The sequence below is a fragment of the Amphiura filiformis genome, chromosome 10, assembly GCF_039555335.1.
Source record: "Amphiura filiformis chromosome 10, Afil_fr2py, whole genome shotgun sequence".
Taxonomy (NCBI): Eukaryota; Metazoa; Echinodermata; class Ophiuroidea; order Amphilepidida; family Amphiuridae; genus Amphiura; species Amphiura filiformis.
In genome coordinates, this window is record NC_092637.1 from 54,463,204 (window position 1) to 54,476,020 (window position 12,817).

The following is a 12,817-nucleotide window of genomic DNA, read 5'->3' on the forward strand; positions in this document are numbered from 1 at the left end:
TCTTTATCAAGTAATGAATACGGAATAAATCGCAAATATGTAGTGCACTAGATCGGGAAATTGGTTATTGCAGTGCGTCCTCAGGAACCTGAATCTCGATCTACTCCCCTAAATCTTTATCAAGTAATGAATACGGAATAAATCGCAAATATGTAGGGCCCTAGATCGGGAAATTGGTATTGCAGCGCGTGCGCAGGAAACTGAATCTCGATCTACTCACCTATATCTTTATCAAGTAATGAATACGGAATAAATCGCAAATATGTAGGGCCCTAGATCGGGAAATTGGTATTGCAGCGCGTGCGCAGGAAACTGAATCTCGATCTACTCCCCTAAATCGTAATGAATACGGAATAAATCGCAAATACGTAGGGGACAAGGAAGGAAAATAGGTTATTGTCTCAGCTCAAAACGCAATATCTTAAAAATACATTTAACAATGATGCACTCTAAATTTCAAGGATTTAAAATAAATCCTAAGGGATTGTGCTTAGGGAACAATCAAGTATTAGATTTAAAAATCAAATTAATAAGATTAATTTTAAATTTAAAATTAGAGTATATTCATTATAATTATGTGGTTTTGATTTTATATATAATTTTATAAATATATTGAACAAGCAATTAGGTTCATGAAATAGAAACACCGATGCAGCTCATAGAGTACCGAAGTGATGACGTCACAGAAAACTTTTTTTGCATTTCAGCGTTTTGAATACCATGTGTCGGTGGAGCATGATGAAAAACATCCACAGTCCAAATTTGGTGGGAATCGGATCATGAGGGCCCGAGATATGGCCGCATGAATACCTAACTAGCCCCATTGAAACCAGTGTAAATTGGCCTGGTCCCAAACAGTTATGAACTAGTGACTTTTAATACTTTGTATTTTAAGTGAAATGTCAACAACCTCAATATTTTGTACTGCCAATCATGGGATTGGGTCGCAATCTACAGCTGATATATGTCGTGCAAAAAATGTAAAATATTTTGAAAAAAATCGGCCAAAATAAACTAAAACTTTTCATAACAACAGCGTCGTTCAGGAAAACATTAAAACTTCGCCATATTTCTTGCTGTGTTGCTACTATTTTACACCCACTACCGCAACAAAATTACCCACGAAGCCCGCGAGCACAGCGCCGGTGCATGTTTTTTGCTGGCAGAGGAGTATTGGGCGGATTCAGTTCAATGCAGTACTGACACAAATGATGCACAATTTACACACATAGGCTTGGGTGTGCATATACGAGCAACACCATCCGTATTGTTTTTCCCTACGCTCGTTTGGTGTAATGTGTGACATTAATTGTTTACCCAGTGGTGTTTTACATTAATTTTTGTGATTTTTCCGGGTTTTTCTTTTTTTTTTCTTTGAAAGAGTGAAAAACAAAATTCTAATGCGCCAAATAAGCCGTCAAAAACGAAAAAAGAAATGCGCGCGCTTCGGGAAACAAACTTGTTTTTTATATTTGGCCTTAGAGATGCATCTAATATTTTACTTTGTGTAGTTCCAATGTTGCGGTATAGTTTTAGTCCACACTATACATGGAATACCAACTGGAATACCAAGGACCTGTGGAACAGAAAGAAAGACTAAGGTAAGCAATTTGGAAGGTTAATTATATATTAAATGTGACCAGTAACGACAACCAGGTATAAAGTTGCAATTTTCAATTTTCAGATTTTAAATTATTTATTTCTCAAAAATAATAGGATTTGGTTATAAATCATTATCATTGTCGTCATCGTCAATGTCGTCTTCATCATCATCATCATCATCATCATCATCATGTTGCATCATTATTATTATCATCATCATCATCATCATCATCATCATCATCATCATCATCATCATCATCATCATCATCATCATCTCATCATCATCATCCAACCCATTCTCATTCTTATTTTGTACATATGATACAAATGGTCAAAGCAGTTAAAACGTATATATGATACAAATTAGACCATGCGCAAGAATGATGCGCAGTAGTCAAGGATCATCATCATCATCATCATCAAATTATACGGCAGTAAATAGCGCCCTCTGTTGATCAAAATTCACTTTAGTAAGTACTTTTTAAGAGAGTTAATAAATATTTGAGTTAATAAGTGACACTATAAAATATAAAAAGCAGAATTTTGATAAGTTAAAAACTGAAATGAGGTATGGGGCTGGCTGTGGGTGGCTACGGGACGTTAGCTCAAGGACAATATTGTTCAAGGTTGCGTCGCAGGCCTATAAAGAAACAATGTTGCTCCTAATACAATAGCAAACAAGCTTAAACTGTAAATTAGCCACCGATAGAGAACAGTGCCTGAAGAATGAGGGAAATTATGGGGTAAAAATTTAAAAGAAGTAGAAAGTGTGACAGCCCGTTACCCTTAAGGTTACACTAGCCCTAACCCTAACCTTCGGGCATACCGGCCCTACTGTATTGATGTTTTTGTTGATACTGGGACCCTAACCCTAACCCTAAACCTAACCCTAAACCTAACCCTAACCCTAATACCCTAACCCTAATACCCTAACCCTAACCCCTAACCCTAATCCTAACCCTGACCCATTAACCCTAACCCTAACCCCTAACCCTAACCCTAACTCCTAACCCTAACCCTAACCCTAACCCTAACCCCTAACCCCTAACCCTAACCCTAACCCTAACCCTAACCCCTAACCCTAACCCACTAACCCTAACCCTAACCCACTAACCCTAACCCACTAATCCTAACCCTAATCCACTATCCCTAACCCTAACCTTAATGTAACATTGACCAACAGTAACCTTAATGGATACAATTGGCCAACAGCAACATTAATGTAACATAGAGGGCGCTAATTACTGCCGTGCTAAATATACAAAATAATCATCATCATCACTTCAGTGAAATGCGCAGAAGTCGGATTTTTCTTAAAATGTAATATTTTTACATTTTAATCTTTCTATTGCGCATGCCTTAAAATGTATCATATAAACAAAATTAGTGTTCACGATTTGTAACATATATACAATTTAGCTAGATAATGACTTGCAACATCATCATCATCATCATCATCATCATCATCGTCGTCGTCATCATCGTCATCATCGTCAACGTCGTCTTCATCATTAGCAGCATTATCATCGTCATTAACGGTCCGGGGAATCATCATCATCATATTGTTAGGTCAAGGATACGAATAGGATGTTATCGGATATGAACACATATCGTCAGCCTTCTACGATAATTGTCATTTTTTGTTGTAATTTTGAGAACAAAGTACAAAATATGATTCAAGCATACATTTAAACATATTTATTCACCAATATTTGCACAAGAACAAATGATAATGAGATAAATGAAAGGGAATAATTAAAAATGATTAGAGTGATTACGTAACTGATGCATGCTTGAACCACGTTTTGAACTTTGTTCTCAAAATGACAAAAAAGCCACTGGAATTATCATAGCAGAATGACGATATATCTTATCCTGTTCCTGCTTTTCTTTTAACAACATTTTTCACCCTTTTCCCTTTTTTCTCACTTCATGTCAGAATAGGGCCTCAAGGAATAATAGGTGATTAATTGTGTCTTCAACTGATTGTCCCAGGTTAAAGAAGAAGTAAAAGCATTTTTTTAATCTCATCTTACAATTTTCCTCATCTGAGTTGTCCCCACAATCATCTTCCCCATTGCAAATCAGGTCGGGAGAAATACACCTTGTGTTCTGACAACGGATTGCATATTCGTCAGGACATGGACCTATAATAATTTAAAACAAAGTATTCAACACTGTGTTAAGGTAATATGCAATGACCTTATGTTATTATCATTAAAGTATTGTTGAAAAAAAAGGGTAATGATGAATCCAACGGACGATGACACAAAACACATCAAGGATCAATAAATGATACAAGAGGATACCTTGAATATGAACAATAGGAAAGAGAACGAACAGGGTACACCAACTTGATGTGGAGAAACAAGTTAAATACAGACTAGACAATTTGCGGGGGGTGCAAAAACTGTCCCTGAAGAAGAGCAAAACGTCGGGTTTTTTTTTTTTTATCTATTTGGTTTTGTTGGTCTGCTCCAGTGTACTTTTGTACTGTTTTGCTGGCACTTCTGTTAGCTCTGAAATTGGCCGTTTTTGGCCATCGAACTTTGCCTGTTTTTGTGCCTATATTCTTCTTCTTGCGTATGTTAGGAAGAAACAAGATATAAAAGCCAAAACAATAAATTTCATTAAATTTCAAGCCCAGTACGCATCAACCAGTCCCTGGTGGCTTCGTCGACTTCAATCAGGCCGGAGATACCATTCGGTGGTCTATGAAGATGACAGGATGAGATGATGTGACAGGATGAGATGATGTGAGCCTATATTGGTTGTTTGGTTTACCGAGTCTGTTTATGTGCACAATGATTTTCATCACTTGTTCTAGTGTACCATTGTATTCCCATTGATTCTTGTTCTAGTACAAATCATAATCTGTGCAAACTTGCTTGATTTATTGTTGTTAATGAGTTATGTAAGTTTTGCAAAAGTGTTGTTGTTTCAGCCCACTTTACAACATAACTCAAGAGCCACAGAACCTACAAAAGAATATCTGTAATATTTGAATCCTTCGACACATTCGCTGTTAAATGATCAGTGTAGATTTTTGCCAAAGCTCACTACCATTCGCAGAATTTCAATGTTGAGTTTGCAACTGATATTTGTATTATCATAATGATTTTTTATATATTTAGCCAACTATCTGGTGAGAATCGTATGTTTGTACTATTTGTTAACCAAAGATTATCTATTTGGCATAATTGTACTTGGTTTTCGGAGAGGACGGATGTGCTAATCGGTCTTTCTCGCAAGCATGTGATTCGATGTAAGCTGATTGTTCAAAACAGCCGGGCATCAACCCGGGTACATTACTGGTATACCAATACAGCATAGTCCAGCAAACACAAAATAAGTTATATTTTGTGTTTTGGTTCAGGTAAAAACGTTTTAATAACATTAACATGTCGGGTTATATAAAGGTCATGAAAACGTTCTAAATCGTTTTGTATGAAAAAACACTACAACAATACTTTAAGATGTTTTCAAAATGTTATTGTAAAATATTTTTTGCAAAAATGTTTTGCGAAATATTTTGTCAACACTTAAATAACGCAATGTTAAAATATTTGCAGTAGGCTATCAAAAAAATGTTTTTTAATGTAATGAAAACGTTTTATACCCTTAATATACCCTTTATATAACCCGACATTTAAACGTTTTCTGACAAATTTTTATAACCTTTTGCGAATGATATCGAGAATTTTGCGTGTTTGCGGGGGTGTTAAGGTAATAGACAATATCCTTATGTTATTATCATGCATTTTAAGGTTTGACTAAGTATTGTTGGTCGAACCAGCCAAAAAGAGCGATTTTCATTGTCTAAATCAATATATTTTTGAAAAATAATGCCTTCGTGTTATTTATTGTTGTTAATCAGTTATGTACGTTTTACAAAGTTGATGTGGTTTCAACCCACTTTACAACATAACTCAAGAATCACAGGACCTACAAAAGTATATCTGTGATATTTGAATCCTTCTACACGCTTGTTATGAAATGATCAATGCAATTTTTGCCAAAGCTCACTACCATTCGCAGGATGCTGCGAAAGACCAAATCGCAACACTTCAAAACAGTTACTAACCGTAAATGAGGCTTATATATATATGAACAACAAAGAAGCTATGAAGGCTGTTACGAGATACAAGTATGCATAGACCTTGTCTGATCAGGATTTGAGAGTGACATCAGTGTTGTTATGCAATTCTACAGGCGTACCGGCAAACATGTCCTTTAGTGGACGCAACACTAAATCATCCTCCTAGATAAATACATAGTAGTTTACCTACTTTTCGCGCCATTTTGATCTCTCAGTATCTGTAGAAGATCCTACACCACGTACTGAATTTGGTACCAATGTATCAAAAAGCTTAATTCCTGAAGATTCTTTTACTTTTAGTGGCATTATACACCACTGATATTTTTGCTATGTACAAAAGTAGAGCTGCTAAAAATGAACAGAGTTTACTATACTAAGATCAAAAGCTATGTATCTTGGACTTCCTGATTGTAAAATTAGCATTTTTGCTAACTCAAACTTAACTTACAGAATATTTCATCTCTGCGTGTTTCGTAACAGTCTACAAATGCATCACAAACAAATAATTCGTGAATGCATGGTCCTTCAGCTGAACAGGGAAAGTAGCCTGTTATGCAAATATCTGAAATAAAATAAATAAAAATAATTTAATTGCAGATGCTGTTTCTTAATTAGCGACATGATGGAGGTAATGAACTATATAATCGGCTATTGCATAAATTAATTGCATTCCCTTAAAGATCACATGAGATTCCCGTGTCTTCTGTACCCCTAAAGACATGGAGTGTAAATTAGTCTTTTTGTCACAGTTCAATAACGGGGATTCAAGAGTAAAGCGGAAACAGCAGGCAAAGTTCAATATGATGCTATACGAGCATGTGTTATAATTGTTTTAAAAAACAAAACGAAATGATTTTACAGAAAGTACCTCATATGGCCATTATATACATGCACAAAGCGAGATTTTACAATGCAGAAAAAAAATATTTGAACCATATTTTACAGAAAAATTGAACTTTAACTTGTTGAAATCCAAAAGGGAAACCAATTTCGGCCGTTGTGGTTGCTTAAGGTTACTTAACCCTAAAGTATATAAAAGTATACATATTCAGAATGGAAATGATTTGCTGAATCCATCTGTGAAGCAAAATTTGAGCAAAATGCTCAGTTTCTGAGAAAATTTCAAAAAACCGTTTTTTGTGGCCCAAATATTTTCGGTCACCATAACAACAAGTTTCTTGAGTAAAAAAATTGTTTTTATTATACAAATATCCCGGATTTTTTTTTCAATTTTGCTCAATTTTGCCCAAAATCATTTAAAAAAAGCCTGATTTTCATCCAAATTTCAAATATTTTTGCTAAAGAAATTTTTTGTTACGGTGACCAATGGGAATCGTCCTGAAAGAAGACATATCACAAATGATATGCTCTCTTTTCCACTTGGATTAGATGGGATAAATGCAAAGCTTCTCAAGTTAGGAGCTACTGAAATTGCTCATTCACTTGCTTTTGTATTTAATATGTCGTTAAAATCAAGTTCTGTACCCACTGAGTGGAAGCATGCTAAGGTTTCTCCGTTATTCAAAGAGGGCAATAGAGATGATACAAATAACTATCGCCCTATTTCTGTTTTGCCAGTAGTCATGAAAATTTTTGAGTGTGCCGTAAATAGTCAGCTACGAGATTTCTTAGCAGAAAATAATATTCTTGTTGAGCAGCAGTCAGGCTTTCGTGCCAAACATTCAACATCTAGTACATTGCTTGATGTAAATGACTTCATTTTGAATAACATGAAAAATGGTCTTATAACTGGTGCAATATTTTTAGACTTAAAAAAAGCGTTCGACACTGTCAATCATGAAATTCTTTTATCCAAATTGTGCAATTTAGGAATTAAAGGTACTGAGCATAAATGGTTCACAAATTACTTAACTTCCCGGTATCAGTCCGTTGTTATTAATAGTGTTTTATCTGATTCTTTGAAAATTGATACCGGCGTGCCACAGGGCTCAATACTGGGGCCACTTTTATTCATTTTATATATTAATGATATGACAAGTGTAATTGATGATAAATGTAAAGTTGTTTTATATGCCGATGATACAGCTCTGTTTTATGCCTCTAATGATTCTGATAATCTGCAGTCTGTTTTAAATGTTCAGCTAGACAATGTTGGTAAATGGTTGGGTCAAAACAAACTCACACTAAATGTAAAAAAGACAAATCTTATGCGTATTGGCACACCCCAGAGACTGGTAAATTTCAAACATGTTCGTGCAATTGTTAATAATGAAGAATTATGCAGAGTTTCACATTGCAAATATCTGGGTGTAATTATTGATGAACATATGAATTGGAATTGTAACACTGAAAAGTTATGTAATAAGATTAGTAAAATAATTGGAATTGTCCGCAGACTCCGGTCTTGCCTCAACATCAATACTTTGAATATTTTGTACAAATCCATGATTTTACCAGTTTTTGATTATTGTGATGTTGTTTTTTTAGTAGCTGCAGTGGCCTAAATCTTGATCGACTAGAAAAACTTCAGAATAGGGCTGCCAGGGCAATAACAGGTTATCCCCCCTGGCATAGTGCTACAGAGCTTCGTCATAAACTTGGATGGATTAATATTCATAAATACATTGGATGGATTAACATTAAAAATCGATGGTTAATTCACAAGTGCATTATTGTGTTTAAATGTTTAAATGATCTTGTTCCTTCTTATCTAAGCTGTAAATTCAAGTTTGTAAATAACACGCATCATGTAAATACTAGGTCAAGTGCCGATAAACTTCTTGCCGTCAATGAAAGTCACGTGCGCTCGTTTCAATACCAAGGTGCAATAGAATGGAACAAATTACCACATCATATTCGTGCAATAAATAACTTATATTCATTTAAATCAACAATATTTGAACATCTCAGTTAATAATGGCAATTCAGATTATATGTCTTTTATTATTAATGTATTTTATGTTTTATGTATCTCCTTCGTATGTGCTATGATAATATTTTATTATTCTTTTGTCATTTTAGTTTTTATCAATACTGATATAACAATAATTGTATATAATAATATTATTGTTGTGTTTTAAATTGTTATGTAGTTTTTATGTATTTAAATTGAGCTTTGTATAATTATAATTGTGTAATTTTAACAGTCTAATTTTATATTGTGTATATGTTCTCCAGGGCCCCTATGTATATCATGTGCTATGCACTGACTGGGCTACCCTTGTAAAATATGACTTAATAAATAAATAAATAAAACTTGAGGGAATAAAGTTGAATCGTATTGAACGAGGTGTCAAAAAAACAGAGAACAAAATTATCTAACTCTTGATTATTTTATTTGGCAATTTAGGTTTAGAGTCCTTAAAATTATTGCTTGTACGGATAATGTTTGAATACAACAACATTATTCGTATTCTTTTCAATTGCACTTGGTTTTTTTTTCGTGACCGATATAAGTTGTACCAGAAAGCACTAAATCAGTATGATTGTGTACCTATCTCGGCTGTTGTCATCGACAAATCCGTTGTTATAGATGACCCAGTAGTACCTAATTCCTCTGCTGTAGTGAATAACAAATCCGTTGTTATATGACTCACACTTTCAAGAAACTAGAATAACATACTGCTATTACCATATTTACAAAATGATGCATAAAAGAGTAAGAAGAATTGTTAAATTTACCCCACATAATTAAGCAGGCGCATGAATACAACAATGACTCACCCAGTGGCGCAGATAGGCTCCCTCGCCATGAAATAGAAATCACGCTCATGAACTTATCCGGGGGGGCACTCAACACAAATGCGCGTATGCTCCCCCGGAAAGACCCCCTTTTTTTGGTTTCGCAGCTCCGAAAGACCCCCTCTTATTTGACCAAAATAACGCTCCGAAAGACCCTTGATTTTGATAATTTCAGCTCTAAAAGACCCCAAAATTGCTCATTCCTCATATTTCTTGTTTTTTTTTCAGGCAATTTTCAACCAAAAAGCCAAGAAAGACCCTTGATTTTGCCTTTTCGCAGCTCCAAAAGACCCCATTTTACTTGTTCACAGCCCGGTTCGCAGCTCCGAAAGACCCCTTTTACCGGTACGCCATCAGCTCCCAAAGACCTACCACCTCAAAATTCCGGGGGAGCATACCCACCAAAATTTTTGATGTGCCCCCCCGGGGAACTTATGGTCTGTGTGTAACTAAAACATTATTCGTACCCTTACCAATTGCACTTGATAACATTTTCTTATTACGTGAGCAATATAAATCAATATGATTATGTACCTAGCTCATCTGTTGTCATCGACATATCTGTTGTTATAGATGACTCAGTGGTACCTAGTTCCTCTGGTGTAGCGGATGAAGAATCTGTTGTTATAGATGACCCAGTGGTACCTAATTCCTCTGTTGTAGTGTAGGATTCTGTCGTCTCCGCCATTTGCATTGTAGTTGCACCTAAATTTAAAAACATCAGAAAATGTGCCACGATCAACATGATTCATCGGTCTTTGACCAAAAAACACATTGCACAATTCCAACCTTTGACGACATTTGTTTGAAAACTTTCCCATGTCGCAAATATGTCAAAATATGACCCAAATATGGCATAAATATTGTTCTTTCAAAAACAACTATCTATACCACCTCCTAAAGTTAAATAATATATTAAAATGATGTATCTATTTTTTCTTTAACCTAGGACAAGCAATCAGTGACCAATACTGTTCTCCTTACCGCCCAAGATACAAAACAGATAAGCAAAGCATTTAAAGTACACATACAAAAGTCATACAATTATTACCATATACTCACACTAGCTACAAGAAGCTAAAATAACATACTGTTATTAACATATTTACAAAATGATGCAAAAAAGAGTAAGAAAAATGTTAAATTTACCCCATATAATTAAAAAGGAGGAAAATCCAAACTAGACTTAGCTGTGGTCTAAGACCACGAACACAGCCGTGTGGTGACCCCTTAATCACCTTTGACCCCAAAATATATGAAAACCCCATAGACATTGGCTAATGTCAATGCACGTGTCCACGTGGCATCACTTTGCTATGCTTTTTGTGGCAGAAGGGGCATTTTGAAGGTATATCGTTTTATACCGGAAGTGACCCCTTACTGACCATTGACCCCAAATGTGTGTACACCATATAGACACTGTGTTATAACAATGCATGTGTGCAAGTGGCGTCACTGTCCTACGTAATTTGTGGAAGAAGAAGCATTTTAAAGGTATTTCGTTTTATACCGGAAGTGACCCCTAATGACCTTTGACCCCAAATAAAATAATACCACATATAAACTGGGTAACCACAATTCATGTGTGAACATACCGTTACTGTCTTATGTTTTTCTTAGCAAATAAAAAATGTTGAAGGTATTTCGTTTTATACCGGAAGTGACCCCTTAATGACCTTTGACCCCAAATCTGTGTACACCCCATAGACACTGGGTAATAACAATGCATGTGTGCAAGTGGCGTCTCTGTCCCACATAATTTGTGGAAGAAGATGCATTTTAAAGGTATTTCTTTTTATACCGGAAGTGACCCCTTAATGACCTTTGACCCCAAATCTGTGTACACCCCATAGACACTGGGTAATAACAATGCATGTGTGCAAGTGGCGTCTCTGTCCCACATAATTTGTGGAAGAAGATGCATTTTAAAGGTATTTCTTTTTATACCGGAAGTGACCCCTTAATTAGCTTTGACCCCAAATAAAAAAATACCACATATACATTGGGTGACTGCAGATCATATGTGAACATACCGTTACTGTGCTATGTTTTATTTAGCTAATAAAAAATTTTGAAGGTTTTTCGTTTTATACCGGAAGTGACCCCTTAATGACCTTTGACCCCAAATCTGTGTACACCACATAGACACAGGGTAATAGCAATACATGTGTGCAAGTGGGGTTGCTGTCCTACGTAAGTTGTGGGAGAAGGTGCATTTTTAGTTGAAATCACGTCTTTGACCCATGTGACCCCTGCGTGACCTTTGACCCCGCGAGTTTCATGTGACATGTAGGGGCATGGTCAATGATCATTGTGACCAAGTTAGGTTAAAATCGATGTAAGCATGTGAGTGCTAGAGCAAATGTAATGGTTGACAGAAAGAAGAAGAAAGAACCTGTAAGAAAAAAGACACAGCCGGGACTAACGTCACGGCTGTGTAATGCAGCAAAGACTCGCCATGAAAAAGAAATAACGCTCATGAACTTATGAAATCTAGTCTTCGTGTAACTACAGCATTATTCGTGCCCTTACCAATTGCACTTGATAACATTTTCTTATTACGTGAGCGATATAAATTATACCAGAAAGCACATGATTCAATATAATTATGTACCTATCTCATCTGTTGTCATCGACATATCTGTTGTTATAGATGACTCAGTGGTACCTAGTTCCTCTGGTGTAGCGGATGAAGAATCTGTTGTTATAGATGACTCAGTGGTACCTAATTCCTCTGTTGTAGTGTAGGATTCTGTCGTCTCCGCCATTTGCATTGTAGTTGCACCTAAATTTAAAAACATCATATAAAATTTATAGTTTTTCGTATTTCAAGTATTATATTACATGGGTGACATCAGAAAATGTGCCACGATCAACATGATTCATCAATTATACCAGAAAGCACTGATTCAATATAATTATGTACCTATCTCATCTGTTGTCATCGACAAATCCGTTGTCATAGATGACTCAGTGGTACCTAATTCCTCTGGCGTAGTGGATGACAAATCCGTTGTTATGAATGACTCAGTGGTACCTAATTCCTCTGGTGTAGTGGATGACAAATCTGTTGTCATAGATGACTCAGTGGTACCTAATTCATCTGTTGTAGTAGATGACAAATCCGTTGTTATAGATGACTTAGTGGTACCTAATTTCTCTGGTGTAGTGGATGAAAAATCTGTTGTTATAGATGACTCTGTGGTACCTAATTCCTCTGGTGTAGTGGATGAAAAATATGTTGTTATAGATGACTCTGTGGTACCTAATTCCTCTGGTGTAGCGGATGAAGAATCTGTTGTTATAGATGACTCAGTGGTACCTAATACTTCTGGTGTAGTTGATGATTCTGTCGTATACATCATTTGAATTGTAGTTGTACCTAAATTTAAAAACATTATATAAAAGAATAGT

General features: G+C 35.6%; 1 protein-coding gene across 1 annotated transcript; it reads right to left on the reverse strand.

Annotated features, from left to right (window-relative positions):
• Positions 1-512: 512 nt before the first annotated feature.
• LOC140163032 (uncharacterized) lies at positions 513-12,780 on the reverse strand. Its single transcript, XM_072186372.1, has 6 exons — positions 12,330-12,780; positions 12,018-12,188; positions 9,938-10,108; positions 6,150-6,263; positions 3,639-3,749; positions 513-1,576 (listed from the first exon to the last, which is right to left on the reverse strand). Exons 1-6 carry the CDS (start codon positions 12,766-12,768, stop codon positions 1,533-1,535), a joined length of 1,050 nt encoding a protein of 349 aa, XP_072042473.1. The 5' UTR covers positions 12,769-12,780; the 3' UTR covers positions 513-1,532.
• Positions 12,781-12,817: the final 37 nt, after the last annotated feature.